The sequence below is a fragment of the Triturus cristatus genome, chromosome 3_2 (assembly GCF_964204655.1).
Source record: "Triturus cristatus chromosome 3_2, aTriCri1.1, whole genome shotgun sequence".
Lineage (NCBI taxonomy): Eukaryota > Metazoa > Chordata > Amphibia > Caudata > Salamandridae > Triturus > Triturus cristatus.
Genome location: NC_140584.1, coordinates 1,067,087,072 through 1,067,104,722, shown reverse-complemented (window position 1 = coordinate 1,067,104,722; position 17,651 = coordinate 1,067,087,072). Strand labels below are relative to the sequence as shown.

Below are 17,651 nucleotides of genomic sequence, written 5' to 3'. Positions count from 1 at the left end.
AAGGTTCGGAAAACGAACACCTCTTTCATTTTCCCACCCAGAAGGTACATCATATTTGATTTATGGATAAGATATAGAGAAATGAATGCAACATATGTCATGCCTCTGGGGGAAGTTATTTCAGATAGTTCATCAAAACAGTTTATTGAGGCAGTTTCCATACACTATTCTTCATACAAAACTGCACGAAGCTATTACAATCAAATTAAAACAATTAGACAACAATGATCTGACTAACAGGGTTTCATACAAAGGCAATGTTCAATTATAGGTCTTTGACAATACCGTGCATGTGTACTTCAGCAAATAATACATCTATGCTTAGAGCAACCAATAATTTACAACAAAAATGTGCTAGGAAATTCTTTTCGCATGCTTTCATTTAATATATTTAGTCCTAAACAGTTCATGAGCAAACCACAAAACGTTTCAGTGACTGTAAAACCACTAATCCATGTTTTCGTTTGTTAATTTCAGATCCTAAAACTGACCGTTTCCGTTGCCCATACTATTTTGATTTTAAGTGGAGTAGGTAGTAAGTGATAGCACTCTTGCCTAGTGTTATACACTTCACAGGATTAGGGATGAGACTAGCACTAGCTAAAAACTTCACACAGGATATAGCAAGATTACTCAACACCCTGACATGGGAGGCCAGCCAAACTTCACACAGGATATAGCAAGATTACTCAACACCCTGACATGGGAGGCCAGCCAAACTTCACACAGGATATAGCAAGATTACTCAACACCCTGACATGGGAGGCCACCCAAACTTCACACAGGATATAGCAAGATTACTCAACACCCTGACATGGGATGCCAGCCAAACTGACACCATAGACTCCTAGAGTATCTTTGGTGCACTCTTTGTAAGTGCATTGACATCGCAGCTGTCGCCTAGCCTGATGTGATCGACAGAGAAAAGATATTAAGATGCTCTACTGAAGGGCTTTGGATACACCCAGATGTTGGTTCGCTTAGATGCTGTCTTTAATTAGCCAAAAGTTGTGTGCTTTCTGTAAGTCATTTAATTGCACTTTTTGCCTTGGGAGAAAGCTAATGCTCAAAAAGGAAGGGCTGAGTTGGTAATCCTTGATGAAGACTATAGAACTTATCAGTTTATCATGAAAAGTTACAACAAAAGCAGGAGACCCAACTTATTTGCTATGAAAACCATCTGTTAAAGCCAATAGGCTGGTATAATGAGACATGAATTCTAATATAGTACTACAATCAACAAGGAGTTAGATGTTAACAAAACCTGGGGGTAGAAGGTTTACTCTATAACAATCATCGTTAGGTTCTCTTCAGAGGGGTTGCATATTGTTTTACCAACTCTAGTTTTGTACATATTCCTAACTTTATGGCGCTATAATTGATGCTTACCTTGTAGGAAAGTTTATGCTCAATAAAGTAGGCCTAAGTTGGCTAAGGTGATGAGTGAATAGTAAAGGGTGTGGGCTTGATTGGTTCACAAGTATGTCGGATGGCAAAGATCTAATCTGTTTATTATGGAAAATTACAAAAAAGGCAATAGGCCTGACTTATTTACTGTGAAAATCATATGTTAAAGTCAACAGGCATGGGTGGGTTGGTTTTACATTATGTTCACACCTGTCCACAGGAATTTTAGTTAAATTGAATCTCAATGATTTTGGTGTTGGTTGCTTTCTTTGAAAAAGCCAGGAGGTAGAACATTTGCACTGTGATTATCTGTGCTAGACCTCCTTAGAAGAGCCTGGCAGGAGTAATTACCTGTCAGGCTATTGTAATAAAAACATAAAAACTCCACGTAGATATACACCCATACAGGGTCTTGGAGTCAGCCATCTGTCTGTTTTCGTGTCATTCAGAGTCTGCTTTTCCTCATGACAGCATACTGCATGTGGAAATTGGTTCATTTCTGACACTGGCTTTATAGCCATGTAAGTAACCAAGGGCCTCATGTAGGTAGCTAAATACCGGTCGGTAACGGCCGAAATTCGGTAAATATCCCGTTACCGACCGGTATTTAGGCATTTAAGATCTAGGAGGCATGATTTAAGGATTCAGTAATTTACCGAATCGGTAAGGGATCGGTAAAATACCGAATCGGTAAAATACAGATTCGGTAAATTACCGAATCCTTAAATCATATGTAGGGAGCACTCAAGTGAGTGAATTTCAGTAGTAAGGATTCGGTATTTAACACCAACTACAGGTTGATGTTAAATAACGAATACCTTTCAAAAAGCTAAATTTGGCTGCTTTAAAAGTGCCATGTGGCAGACATACATGCCCTTAGGGCATGTATGTGCGCCACATGTGCACACATGCACGAATCAGGGGTGCAACAGGGTGTCAATGTGACACCCTGCCACCCATGATTATGGCTTCCCATTCATTCCTATGGGCCTACATAGGACTGAATGGGAAGGGATGCATTATTACCGATTCGGTAAATACCTATTCATAAATACCGATATTTACCGAATCGGTAATAATTACCGATTGTTTACCTACATACTATTTACCGATTCATAAATACCGAATCGGTAAAATTCGGTATTTATGAATCGGTAAATAGTATGTTACCTACATATGGCCCCAAATCTTTCCTGAACACAAATGCATGTCTGCCTGAAAATTAGTGTACTTCAGTGTCTGGGCTGGTGGCCGATCTTTTACGTGTCCATTTTTTTCCTTTTATAGATCCCCATTCAAAACATTTTTGTCCTAGTTTTTAAGAGCGTCCTACAACTCCCCATACAGTTCAAATAAGACTCCTATTTGCCGATTGTGTCTTATGTCGTTTTGTGCATCCTCGGAGATCACTATTTCTAAACTGGGCGGTCTTCTCGGAATGATAATGTTCATTGTGTATCACTGTTTTTTTGTTGCAAAAAGCCATCACGTTTAGGAGCATTGGAGCCACTTTGGATCACTACAATAGTGATAGATGATACACTTTAGCATTCGAAGATGTTGATATTTGCTGAGTGGCTATCTCGGAAAGGTATGGTGCACAGTTTAATATTGTATTTATTTCTGCAAACATATGCCTACCAAGTTTAGGTTCAGACCTTTCAAGTCTCTGGTTCTAAAACAATAAGCAACTTCCATATCTGCCAGAGTCATTGTTTTGTCCTAAAGCTCTGACCACCCTCATTTTCTTTCCCTTGTAAATATTGTACATTCATTCACCTTGTATATATCATGCACTGCACTTTTATCACTGAGCACCAACATGTCACGATAACACATATCACGGTTTATCATAACCTGTTTTGACAGCCTTGTTGACGGCTTGCAAATATATATAAATGCCGTAATTTATATAAATATCAAAAATACGTATAACTCAGTGTCTTTGTCGTGTGCTCCATAATGCCTGTGTTTCTTTTAAATCACTGCTTTTGTTTGAGATTGAAGGCATGATTTCTTCTATTGTATATAAAACAATTATTCTTTGATTGATCTGTTGTATTCAAAGGAATAGTTTTATCCCCGACAGAACCATTGTTGTCTTTGCATGCCGAGTTTAGGTGACAGCTTGTTTTGCTTTTTCAACTTTTATTCTTTAAAGTTACCTTCCAAGTGCATTGTGAGTTTGTGTGTCTGTTTTACTGTGGATGAGTGAGTGGGTTAATGCAAGAATGAGGTAGTGGGTGATGACTGATTGTATGTATTCATTCGGGGATAAGAGACAGAGTGTATTTATGATGACTTATAGAGTAGCTAGACACACCTATAACTGAAAAGGCACTTTCATTTATAAGCCGGACTATTGGCATTGCCAGTGCTTGTTTTTGAATGGTTATGACTCAAGATTTACTCTCAGTGACATGCTTGGTTGTGCTATGATAAGAAATGCAAATAAGCAATATGGTTAAAACCATAAAGAAATTATGGTCCACATAAAGTCCTTAGAATTAGCTCAAAGACAACTGGTGAAATGTGCTTAAACAGTAGTAAATGGGAGAAATGGTTAACATGGAAGTCTATTGAAATCAATAATTCAATCAATCAGTCAAAATGGCAGGAACAATGACTAAGGCCAACTATTGGAGTTTGGTGAGAGCAGGGCCATACAGAAATTTACAGTACAAGTAACCTTAGCCACTCTGCCGCTGGAAAGTCATGATATGGCATCACGTGCCATACCCAGCAGCTGGGTCACATTGAAGGGTGAACTGTCCTATTTCGGGCAGGCAGGCAGTCACTGAATTTCCCTGTCTATGTCTGTCATGTGAGGCAGGGAAAACAATGGCCCCCATTCCCCAAAGCACTGAGAGAAACATTTCTGTGAATCAGGATCATAGTCGAGTAGAAAGTGTGTATCGACTTCCAAGCATAACTTCATACACTTTGAACATTGAAACATTTCGCAATAGTGCAACTATTGCCTCTCAACCTCTGGTCATGTGCTCTTGGGGATGAACGGTAAGCAATACTATTAACCCAGAAATTGTTCACTTACTGGGTTACATGCATTATCTTGAGAATAGGACGAGGAACAGCCATTACAACGCGTTTTTTACCATGTGTTGCCATTACATTGCATGCGTTACAACGCATGCGATGTTACAACGCGTGGTAAAAACCACGCATACCATTACATCGCATGCGCTTTTACAACGCATGTGATGTAATGTGTAATGGCGGCGGCGGCGGGTATCCAAGTCGTTGTGAGGAAACTGAGGCTGTTTCCTCACAACGACGTGCACCGCCCCTCGAAGCAGTAAGGAGAAAGCAGGAACCGGGAGCAGAGACGGCGACGCTGGAGAGGAGAGAGGTAAGGGGGTTTGTGCTTGGGGTGGGGGTTACTTTTGTAGGTTTAGGGTAGTGTAAAAGTAGTGTTGTAATGTTTGTGTTGTGTGTTTTTATTTTATAACGTTTTAGTGTGTTTTTTTGTAGTGTAGTGTCGTTTTGTAGAGTTTGTTTAGTGTAGTGTATTAGGGTTTAGGGTAGTGTAGTAGTGTTGGAGTAGTGTAGTGTTTTAGGGTAGTGTTGTAGTGTTTGAATAATGTAGTATTTTAGGGGTTAGGGTAGTGTAGTGTTTTATGGTTTAGGGAAGTGTAGTAGTGTGTGTGTAGTGTAGTGATTTAGGGTTTAGGGTAGTGTAGTAGAGTTTGTGTAGTGTTTTAGGGTTTAGGCTACTGTTGTAGTGTTCGTGTAGTGTAGTGTTTTAGGGGTTAGTGTAGTGTAGCGGTTTAGGGTAGTGTAGTAGTGTTGGAGTAGTGTAGTGTTTTAGGGTTTAGGGTAGTATGGTAGTGTTTGTGTAGTGTAGTGTTTTTGAGTTTAGGGTAGTGTAGTGTTTTAGGGTTTAGGGTAGTGTAGTAGTGTATGTGTAGTGTAGTGGTTTAGGGTAGTGTAGTGTTTTAGGGTTTAGGGTAGTGTAGTAGTGTTTGTGTAGTGTAGTGTTTTAGGGTTTAGGGTACTTCTGTTGAGTTTGTGTAGTGTTTTAGAGTAGTGTTGTAGTGTTTGAGTATTGTGGTGCATTAGGGTTTAAGACAGTGTTGTAGTGTGTAGTCTAGTGTTTTAGTGTAGTGTCGTGGGGTTGTGCAGGGTAGTGTAGTGTTATTGTAGGGAGAGGACTGGGGGGAAGGGTTGTGTAGGGGTAGGGTAGTCACTTACCTTGCACACTTTCACCACGAGTATAGCTTTACCACGCATGCCTTTGCGTTGTAATGGCATGTGTGGTAAAGGCATAGTTGTGGTAAAAATTTGTGCTGTAATGGCATGTCGTTGTCATTGACATCGCGTAGTAATACCAGCGTTGTAATGGCATGCGTGGTATTAGTATGCGATGTAATGACAAACATCCGAATAGGACACCACCATTGGCTGGTAACGTGGAAAGATGTCATGCTCTCGCTGTATTACTTCAAAGTCCCTCTAATTACCAATGTGTGAATGGCATGTTCAGCCAATGTATCAGGGTTTGAGAAAAAAGCTGGGAAAGAAATGGTCTGGTTAAAAATGGAAGTCCGGGGCTACCTTCAGCAAAAAGCTGGACTGGTCCAGAGAACTACACATTCATGAAGAAATGGCATTAAAGAATCATTCACAAACAGGGCCTGAGCTTCACTGAACCTCCTGGCCGATACTATCACGACCAGGAAGGCAGCCTCTCAAGGAAAAATTCATGTCACATTTAGGCATCAAGTCAAAATGTGATTGTATGGACCACAAGAAAACCACATGGAACTCCCAGCGAAATGGCAGATAAACCCTTTCCAGCCCCTGTAGGAAGTTGAGTTTCACCGGAACCTTGGAAAAAAGTCTCACCCGGAGCATTTCTGTAAGTCGTAATGAGATTGATACATCTATGTCTTCCTCGGAGGTCCTAAAACATCTTCCACTTATAGATTGTCAATCGAGACAGAGACATTAACTAACACAAAAGATGTACATTGTTGATGTAGCACTTTAAACAATACCCTTTACAATTGAACATTAATAAAACTAGAATACTCAAAATTATTGACATGGACCTCCTCTTTCTTTGTCAGTTATACAATTGAAAAAAGGTGATTTTTTTCAGAATACAGTACCTTTAACCCAGCATTTATGTAGCTGTCGACCAACTGCGCTTTGAAGTGCTGCGCTTTCCATTCAGCGCTTTCATCTGTGGGAGGGGAACCAACCTGGACCACAGTGAAGCCACAAAGATGGGCTGCCAGTCTAACCAATAGGGCACTGGATTTTGGGCATCCTTCTCCACAAAGCATGGTATGGGCACTTTCATGAGGACTCCACAGGTTACGGGTCAAACGACACAAGTGTTCCAGTGTACTCTAGGAAAGAAAATATTCTGTGGATGAGACATCAACGATAGGCAAAAGACAAAAAGAAAATAACATCCCTGTATTCGACGGTAAGGAAAGGTAGTGCGTGTTAGACACCGGTGTTCTGTTATGTATGGCTATGATAGAGAGCCACCAGAGAGAATAACTGAACTTAAATCCAGTTACTCGCTGTATGATGTGGCAACAGTTGTTCACAAAAGCTGTTACCCACAGTTGCTACGTCATAACGGAGTTCCACGCTGCTCTGGCGGGGCTCTCTGAGGGCAATGCTGGAAAACAAGGACCACAGCTTCTGGGGGAGAGGACCCTGAGAGTGATGGGGAGGAGTGGCAGGAGGACAGGCATTTTTTTAATTAATATTTTGGACATGGACTAGAGGTCATGTTACATATGGATCTCTTATTACACCTCTGTCCCTCATTACTCCTCTTCCCCTGTGGAGTACCTGAAAGCAGAGGAAGATGATTTTGGGCCATACATAACATAACATTATAGATGTGTAAAAAGTGAATTGCAGGTTTTTTTTTCACCTTGGGGTTCTGACTGACATCATAGACAGCGTGAGCTTCGCTTTCCTTGTCTATTTAATGCCACCCAGAAGCCCTCAGTGAAATACATCCACGTAATTCACTGTTACCAATCTATAATTCTATATGTAAGCCTTAAAGTCACAAAATAATAACTTCTGAGAATCATTGAATCACATGGAACATCATGAACCTTCTAAAAGAATGACATCTAGGGTAGGGTCCCATCCAACTGCACCTCCCCACCATGAATTACACTCAGTTCAAACAAAAAACAGTGACACCTTCACACTCAGTCAGTTGTGTTTGAGATGAAATGTGAGCTTCAGTAGTGTCAGGGATCTACTGAGCAAATGGAATGAGCTGATTTTACATCCAGCTCCTTGATGACCTATCTTTTAGGCATGTACATGTTGACTAAGAGGTATGCACGAGTAAGTATGGTGTCAAGTTGTCAAGAGGTTAAATTTATCATCTGTACTGGGCCTGATATCCAGACTAATATTATGAGCAGGCATGATGATGATGAGTTGCTAATGTGGCTGTCCAGCAGACAGTCGCGGCCAGTGCAGGTAAGCGCAGTGGGGCGGGGGTGGGTGGGGTAGGAGGTGCTGAGACATCGACAGACGACAGATTAGGTCAAATTAAATAAATAAATCAAACCTATTCTGTCGTCTGTCGACTCTCCCCTCCTCCCCTGCTCCACTGCCCCACCGCGCTTACCTGCACTGGCCGCGACTGCCAGCAGATCTTCATCATGGTTCTTTATGTCAACAGGATTTATAAAGCGCTGCTACTCACCCGCGAGGCTCCCTGCTTTGGCTCACTTAGAATAACAGTGACAGTGAATCTCTTGGAAAATGGATGCTCTTCTATGCTACCGCATGAAGAGAAACAAGGAAAGACCAAGGCGTCAATGAAAGTGAAAGATTCTTTACTACTGCGAAATAGACTGTGCAGGAGTAGATGATATGGCTTCTCGACGCCTTGCACATCTTGTAAATAAGGTGTGAATGTGACATAAATTTCTTAGATAGAATGGAGCATCACTGATTTAAGTGTGCATTAAAAACAGTTATCTCTCCAAAATTAGTGTTTCACGTCAAAAAGGATCGGATGCAACTGCTGAAGCCAAATGTGCAAATTCTACTTCTCCTGCATTCCAGTGTGAATGCAAAGCGATGCCTTGTAATAGTAATAATAATAATAATAATTTTCTTTTTCTGATGAGCTTCATATTGCAGTTTTTCCTCTCTAAGTGGTGGTAATACACGTTAACATTAGTTCATTTCTGACTTTGCAAAGAAGGAAAGCAGAGTTTGCCCTTGGGAAATTAAAAAATGTGAGCTGCAGAGCAGGTACTAGCAGTGAGCATCTTGGCATTCCTGTCTACCAGTGAGCATCTTGGCATTCCAGTCTACCAGTGAGCATCTTGGCATCTTGTCTACCAGTGAGCATCTAAGTATTCCTGTCTACCAGTAAGCATCTTGGCATTCTTGTCTACCAGTGAGCATCTAGGAACTTCTGTCTACCAGTGAGCATCTTGGCATTCCTGTCTACCAGTGAGCATCTAGGCATTCATGTCTACCTGTATGCATCTTGGCATTCTTGTCTACCAGTGAGCATCTGAGAATTTCTGTCTACCAGTGAGCATCTTGGCATTCCTGTCTACCATTCAGCATCTTGGCATTCTTGTCTACCAGTGAGCATCTAGGAACTTCTGTCTACCAGTGAGCATCTAGGCATTCATGTCTACCTGTAAGCATCTTGGCATTCTTGTCTACCAGTGAGCATCTTGGCATTCTTATCTACCAGTAAGCATCTTGACATTCTTGTTTACCAGTGACCATCTATGCATTTCGGTCTACCAGTGAGCATCTTGGCATTCCTATCTACCAGTGAACATTTTGGCATTCCTGTCTACCAGTGAGCATCTTGGCATTCTTGTCTACCAGTGAGCATCTTGGCATTCCTGTGTACCAGTGAGCATCTAGACATTCATGTCTACCTGTAGGCATCTTGATATTCTTGTCTACCAGTGAGCATTTAGGCATTCATGTCTACGAGTAAGCATCTTGTCATTCTTGTCTGCCAGTGAGCATCTTGGCATTCCTGTCTACCAGTGAGCATCTTGTCATTCCTGTCTACCAGTAAGCATCTAGGCATTCATGTCTACCGGTGAGCATCAAGGCATTCCTGTCTACCAGTAAGCATCTTGATATTCTTGTATACCAGTGAGCATCTAGGCATTCCGGTCTACCAGTAAGCATCTTGATATTCTTGTCCACCAGTGAGCATCTAGGCATTCATGTCTACCTGTAAGCATCTAGATATTCTTGTCTACCAGTGAGCATTTAGGCATTCATGTCTACGAGTAAGCATCTTGTCATTCTTGTCTGCCAGTGAGCATCTTGGCATTCCTGTCTACCAGTGAGCATCTTGTCATTCCTATCTACCAGTAAGCATCTAGGCATTCATGTCTACCGGTGAGCATCAAGGCATTACTGTCTACCAGTAAGCATCTTGATATTCTTGTATACCAGTGAGCATCTAGGCATTCCGGTCTACCAGTAAGCATCTTGATATTCTTGTCCACCAGTGAGCATCTAGGCATTCCTGTCTACGAGTAAGCATCTTGGCATTCTTGTCTACCAGTGAGCATCTTGGCACTCCTGTCTACCAGTGAGCATCTTGGCATTTCTGTCTACCAGTGAGCATCTTGGCATCTTGTCTACCAGTGAGCATCTAGGCATTCATGTCTACCAGTGAGCATCTAGGCATTCATGTCTACCAGTGAGCATCTAAGCATTCCTGTCTACCATGACAAATGTTTGAGAGATATGTGTCTAGAAGAGGAAATCTTAAGTAATTGCAGGTAATGAGCCCATCCAGAAAGAGCTGGTACGAGAAAAAAATGAAGCTGTTATTTCTTGGAAATCTGAATACTCATAAGCTGAATTTACATTACTTTTACTGCTTGACATTCATATAAGACAAACTGCTAAGGGGCATTACTGTACCAGTCTAAAGCAAATAAAACACCCATCACCAACTGAACAGACATTGAATAACTAAAGATGTGAGGCACATACCCCTAGCTAATAGAGGGTTTTAGTTTAGTTTACCACTGCAGGTCCCTACAATCTACATACTATGACTGCTTCTAGACATCTCACAATGACCATAAAATGACATCAACAAAGCCCATCCCAGCAGATCTCTCTACTGTTTTTCCCTTTAACCCCTCCCCTGCTCATGACGGAGCCATTCCGTCATGAGCCACGGTTGCCGTGTGCTCATGACGGAGTGGTTCCGTCATGCCGCGGCCGTTGGCGGCCGCTCCTCCCACGCGGCGCTAATTCCCCGCCTGTGCGGGTGATTAGCGCCGTGGGCGGAGTCATGACGGAACCACTCCATCATGAGCACAGCTCAACCGTGGCTCATGACGGAGTGGCTCCGTCATGAGCACAGCGCCACCGCGCTGCCCCCCAACCCCCCCCAGCGCTGCGGCGGAATTCCCGCCGCAGCCAAGGGGTTAATATATGCTTGCTTAGGAACATGAATTGTAAACAAAATATCTCAGCATGGTCAACCCAGTAAAGTAATCAGTTAAGTGAACTATGAGCATAGTTCATAAAGGGACTTATGGAGCTGCGCAAAGCTGCCAGGTTACTGAAAACCGTTAACTGCGCTCCTATCCCTCACACTTCTTCATTCATCACACGGTGGTCATCATGCACCAGATAGAAACCCTTCCCACTTAGGATCAAAACAAAGACAACGTCCTTCCAACCACACACACTACACAGTGTAGCGTGCCACCCATGTAGACAAGGACTTCAGCGCCACACATAAGGGTAGTAAAATTACTAAGGAATGCAGAACCTGTCCTGGAGTTTCTGACGCTTTCTCGGCTTAAAACAAAACATTATAATTTCAAAATGTATTAACAAAATCTTAAAAATAAAATGTCATACCACAGAGAAAAGCCAGCACTTGTAAGATTTTATGTAGCAAATACAATTTTCCTAATACAACCTGCCTACCAGCTTTCTATTTCTAGCGCTAGAGACGGATTGGGCAGTCCACTGTACTGGTGAAACCATTACAGGTGCATAGGAAAGTCACTGAACAATGATGCCAACACATTACAAATTCTACACCTATAAAATATTTCTTTCAAATTTGCTGCACAGGTGAAATGTTTTGCACAGCCGTAGCAGATATGCAGGGGAGAATCAAGTGATGGTGTATTCATATTTTTACTTCAAAATCCAAAATGCTGTGATGTGTTTTGGAGAACTGAGAAGCGTGGTGGTGGCTTTCCTTGTCACTGTATGTTTTTCTTATTGTGATTATTTTCCCTCATTCCCACAGAGCAGTGGTCTTCAAACTTTTTATGCAGTGCCCCCATGGAGAAAAAATAAATGAATCATGGGGGCTCCCCCAGCATTTTTCACCATAATTCTATTAAATTGGCAGTGTTTAAATATGTCTAAATATAAACATAATTAAACATTGTAGTTAAGTTCTGCTACACCTTTTTTTTTTTTAAATGCAAACAAATACATGAATGCCAAACAAACTATCCTGGTCAGCTAGATCTTACTGAAGTGTAAACGTATCCAAAGTGCGATTATCAGAAACGGAAGGAGGGAGGCTTGAGGAACATTGGCTGTCCCTTTCCATCTGACACCTACTCTCAGTCACGAAATACATTCCAAAAGACGTTAGTGAAGGCCCATTACAGAGTGTCTTGCTGCCACTTATTTTTTTTCACTTAAAAACAAGGAGTCTTATCAGCATGATGCTTCTTTTGGCCAGACCTAGAGCCTCCTAACCCCCCCTCCCCCCGGGTCATTTAAGGGCCCCCACAGGGGGGTCTGCCCCCTAGTTTAATTACCTCTTCCTAACAGTTACCTGGAACTATGTAATTGTTTGTGCATATTTGCAACTGACAGCTCTCATCTTGTAATATTTTGCCTCTCATCCTATTCCCTTTGTACCACATGCATCCTAAACTCAACATCCTTTGGCAGCAAAATCCACATTTTAGAGATTTTGGTGCATAATTGCATACTTTTAGTGTTAAAAGCAAAAATTGAAAACAAAGAGTGATGAAGGGTTTTATTTTTACAATATTTTTCATTTACGTTAGTTAGTGTAACATTTGTAGGTCTGGAGTTAGCCACAACCTTTTTATTTGACTAACATTATATTAAATGTATATATATCAAATTATATTAATATTATACTTACTTATAGAGGCTCGTCATCCATTAGTCCGTTATCGCGTCATTCACACTTTTCTTCTACCCACTACAGCATATAGCATTGAACAATGGATCAACCCACTTCAGTCATTAGATAACTACCTGTGAGTGACAGCATTCTGCTCCTTCACAAACAGCACATCCACACAGCCACACAAAGTAATTTCCTTGAGTACCAGGGACAGCTATGGCAAGGTGTGCTTTATGAGCCCATATATTATTTACCAATGCTTGCTTCTGTGCACGAATGAAAACTATGAACAGCTGAAGACTGATGAAGATGAATCAGCTCTGTGTATTTAGGTTTTGCAGAAACACAATATTTCAAGGGAGCCTACACATCTTAGGTGTGAGGATCATCTTTTTTAGGGGAATGCCTGTCAGGAGCAGAAGAGGTATTGTTGATATGTTTGCACATGGAAGTGATATTGCCTTCATATGAAGACTTATGGCTGTCATGCTTCTCAAATTAACTATTAAAGGGGAAACTATTAGCATGAGCCTTATTATATGTTCCCAAGAATATTGGCCCCATATTGTGAATTGCATGAAACACATATTACTAACCTTATAAAAAGTAACGCTCATCCTGGGATTTGCTTTGTTGTACTCCCGCATTGCTTCCGTCAGCAGCTTCTGCACACCGGGCATGTCAAACGTCAGCTGGTACCCATCAAGAGCATGAAGCTGGTTGCCTGCCTTCTCATTTCTTTTAACAAAATTGAAGTCCTGTTGCTTTGATGATGTTGTGATGAGTCCACCTTCATCTTCAATGATATTACTAAACAATGGCTGGCTCGGGCTGAGGATCAGATGCAACTGTTAGGGAGAAATTGAGATGGGGAAGGTTTGATTTCATTATGGAAGAAAACATGTATCTAATTAAAGAACACCATCCCTGTGAAGACGTTTTATTTACAGCAATTCCTTAGCACATGTTGGAAATTTCATGGAGTTAATTAAAGTGAACTTTTTGCACGACCGCTGCCTTCTACTATAGTAAAAGCAATTTCAAGAAGAATACAGACATCTGGAATTCCACAAACTCTGGATTGAGAGGCACTCACCATTCAGATCCAGAAGAGGCATGGAGACTGAGTCGTTGACGTAAGAGGATAACAGCAATGGACAGAAATACAGCTTCACTAATGGTGATTCTGCACTACGACTGCCATTTTTGATATGGTGGACCACAAGAACAAATACTTATTTACCTTTAACAACCGCTCTCTACCAATTGTATTGTGATTGTATTCATATAAATTAGACTATCTCCGAGATCCCATGTGTGTAGATATTCTAATGTCTATGAATATTAATTAAGACCCCTTGATAGAGAATTTCTTGAACAGGGCACATGAAGTAGCAGGAGCAGCAAATGATGCTTTGGGCTGATTCAGACCCTTTCTAAACAATTTGATTTCACTGGTAAAACAATAAGATGTTTGGGCATCACAGACTATAAATAACTGGGAGTTGCAGGGCTCCTGGTTGTCCCCTAATACGATCAGTATTTACCACAAGCATTTGCCCACACACACTGATGATCCCACCTGGGTTTCTAATTTGGAGAAATATGGACCATGACTCATTTGCCTAGAAAGACAAGTTACTTACCATTGGTAACGCCTTATCTGGTAGAGACATGATCTAGCCGCAGATTCCTTATATTTGAACTTCCAGGCGTCAGGCTGGATCCGGGAGATTTCTGATTGCAGTACACCTGCGCGTCGGTAAGTGGCATCGATCGACTCCAGGTGACATTCTAGGCATCGGGTCCGTCATCGTGGTGAATTCTGTGTCGTCAATATAACCGCCACTCCTGCGCTCTGAAGTCAGTACTTTTCACGACTTTCCACGCCAGAAGCTCGGATCCATAAAGAGACTGACCATGGTGTGGTAAAAAAGGCAACTAGGGCCCTTAAATGAAAAGCCTGTGACACTAGAACCAGTTCACAGTGCGGGAAGGCAGGGTGAGTCGGCAAGGAATCTGAGGCTAGATCATGTCTCTAACACATAAGGCGTTACCGAAGGTAAATAACTTGTCCATATGACAGAGACATCTGTCTGCAGATTCCTTATCTTTGAACAGATACCCAACCAATGCCATCCCCGGAGGAGAGTCTGCAGAAAGGTTTAGACCAGGAAATTCTGCAAGACAGAGCGACCAAACAGGCCTTCTCTGCAAACTTGGGAATCCAGGCAGTAGTGTCTGGCAAAGGTGTGCAGAGATGGTCACTTGGCTACTTGGCAGATATCCAAAACGGGAACACCATGCTGGAGAGCCCTGGTGGCTGCTTTTGCCCTGGTGGAATGGGCTCTAAGCTCTTCAGGAGGATCCTTCTTCCCTAAGGTGTCAAAGATTTTGATACAGAGGATAACTCAGAGGGATATAGTCCTCTTTTGGAGAACACACCCTTTCTTCGCTCCCACATACCCTATAACGAGTTGGTCATCCACCTGGAACTCTTTGGTTCGAGCGAGGTAGAACAGTAACATTATTTTTGGGTCCAGACGATGGAGACGCTCCTCTATCTTGGAAGGGTGTAGAGGTGCATAGAAAGTGGGTAGAGTAACCGACCGCCCCATAGGAAAGTGTGTTACCACCTTAGGTAGAAAATATGCCCTTGTGGGAGCATCACTTAATCTGGAAAGGAGGCTGTGATGGCAGTGCCTGCAGTTCCCTCGCCCTCCTGGCAGAGGTTATTGCCACTAAGAAGGATGTTTTGATGATGAGCAGCCGTAGAGGGCAGTTGTGCAGCGGCTCAAATAGCACACAACCCAGAAATGTGAGAACCAAATTAAGGTTCCACAATAGCATAATAAAGGGTGAAGTGAGAAACAAGTGGGTTAACCCCTTCAAGAATCTCTGCACTAGAGGGGATTTGAAAAGAGAAGGCTGATCACGCAGCCGAAGAAAAGAGGAAAGGCCCAAAAGATAGCCCTTCAAGGTGCCCAGAGCAGAGCCCTGCTAGTCTAAGGAAAGTATGAGCAGGAGGATATGAGTAAAAGATGCAGATAGAGGGTTAAAAGACCATTCTGTACAATATTTACAAAATCTGAACCATCGGCAGGCACGTATTGACCTCGTGGAGGGATGCCTGGCTGCCAGAATAACCTCACAGCTTTTGGGAGGAAGGTCGAAAGCTGTCGCTGCTCAATCTCTATGCAAGGATGCAGAGAGGTTACAGGTTCAGGTGGAGAACCCTCCCCTGCTGCTGCAGCAGGAGAACTTTGTGAAGGATTAGCCTGATCGGAGGATCGATGCTCATTGCCAAAAGCTTGGGATGCCAGACTCTCCATGCCCAGTCCAGAGCCACAAGGATGATTGTGCCCGGTTGCTCCTCATCTTCTTGAGCACTCTGGGTAGGAGTGGTTGGAGTGGAAAGGCGTACAGGAGGCCGGAGCTCAACTCGTGATGAAAAGCAACGCTGAGCGAGAGCAACCTTGGAAACTCCAGCGCACAAAACTGCTGACATTGTGCATTCTCTACGGAGGCCAACAGATCTAACCAAGGCTCTCCCCACAGCTGAAAGAGTCCTTGCACCACCTCCGGACAGAGATGCCACTCGTGATCCGCTAGGCACGTTTGGCTTAGTTTGTCCTCTCTGGCGTTCAGAGAACCGGCCAGATGCTGAACCACCAGGGAAAGGCCCTGTTGTGCCAGCAAAGTCCATAGACACAAAGCCTCTTGACACAGGGTCCACGACCCCACCCCGCCTTTCTTATTGCAGTACCACATGGTGGTGATGTTGAGTGTGAACACCTGAACCAGCCTCCCCTTGATGGATGGCAAGAATGCTTTTAGTGCCAGCTAAATCGCCCGAAGCTCCAACAGGTTTATATGTAGCCGGGCCTCCACTGGAGACCAGAGTCCTCTGATCTCCACCTCTCCCAGATTGCTGTCCCATCCCAGAAGGTACGCATCCGTCAATACTGTGAGGTCTGGATGGGGAAAGAAGAGGGGTCTGCCTCTGACCCAATCGCAGTTTGATATCCACCGCTGCAGGCCATACGCAGTGCCCTCCGAGGTCTGTACCAGGTCGGTGAGATTTCCCAGTTGCTGCGCCCATTGGAACTTCAGGTCCCATTGCAGTGCCCGCATTTGGCCTCTGACATGGTCCACAAAAAGGATGCAAGAGGCCATGAGGCCCAACAGCCTCAGAGTCATTCTCAACAAAATCCAGTATAGAGGCTGAAACATCAGTTTCATAGCCCGAATATCTTGGACTCGCCGTTCAGGAGGATAAACCCGAAACAGCACCATGTCCAGAACTGCTCCGATGAAGGGGAGGGTCTGAGAGGGAGTCAGGTGTGACTTTGGCACATTGATAGTGAACCCCAGCAAATGCAAGAGGCTTGCCATAGTCTGAAGATGGGAGACAACTACTTGCGACGAGCCCACTTTCAACAACCAGTAGTCGAGATAGCGAAAGACTGGCACCCCTGATCTCCTCAGGTGAGCTGCCATCACTTTGGTGAACATCCGCAGGGTACTGGTGAGGCCAAAGGGGAGCACAGCAAACTGAAACTGCTCCTGGTCCACTGTAAAGCGCAGGTAGCGACGATGGACCGGCAGTACGGGAATGTGGAAATAGGCATCCTGCAAGTCGAACGCTACCATCCAGTCTCCTGGGGCTAGGGCAGACAGTACATGAGCCAGAGTGCACAACTTCAATTTTTCCTTCTTGAGAAAGTAGTTGAGGGCTGTGAGAGGCTGGCTTAGTATATGGTGCCCACTTATGTAAGTGTAGCTCCTTGCACTAATCCAGCCAACCCTTATGGTGGTTTTTAGTGGTCTTAGACAACCTTAAAAAGCTCTCTAAAAGGTAGCTGTGGAGAGCAGCCTTTAGGCTTAGTCCAGGAGTGTGAAGCTGCTTGTTTTACCAGTACCTAATCTTATGGTATAGGCTAAGTGAAAAAGAATCACACAGTGTGGTCATAAAAATATGTATTTTATTAGAGACACTCACTAACACAATTGTACTATCTCCTACCCGGAGATAGAAACACAATACACACAATACTTTAGGACATAGAGCACATAAGTAGCACAA

General features: G+C 43.0%; 1 protein-coding gene across 1 annotated transcript in view; it reads right to left on the bottom strand.

The window, feature by feature from the left end:
* The window catches only part of LOC146859134 (uncharacterized), a 2,052,335-nt gene that overhangs the window by 1,156,678 nt on the left and 878,006 nt on the right, over positions 1 to 17,651 (bottom strand). Inside the window, exons 66-67 of the mRNA XM_085649806.1 lie at positions 13,162 to 13,413; positions 6,540 to 6,782 (exon numbers count right to left, since the gene is read on the bottom strand). Coding sequence (XP_085505932.1) covers positions 6,540 to 6,782; positions 13,162 to 13,413 — 495 coding nt within the window. The remainder of the gene's footprint in view (positions 1 to 6,539; positions 6,783 to 13,161; positions 13,414 to 17,651) is intronic.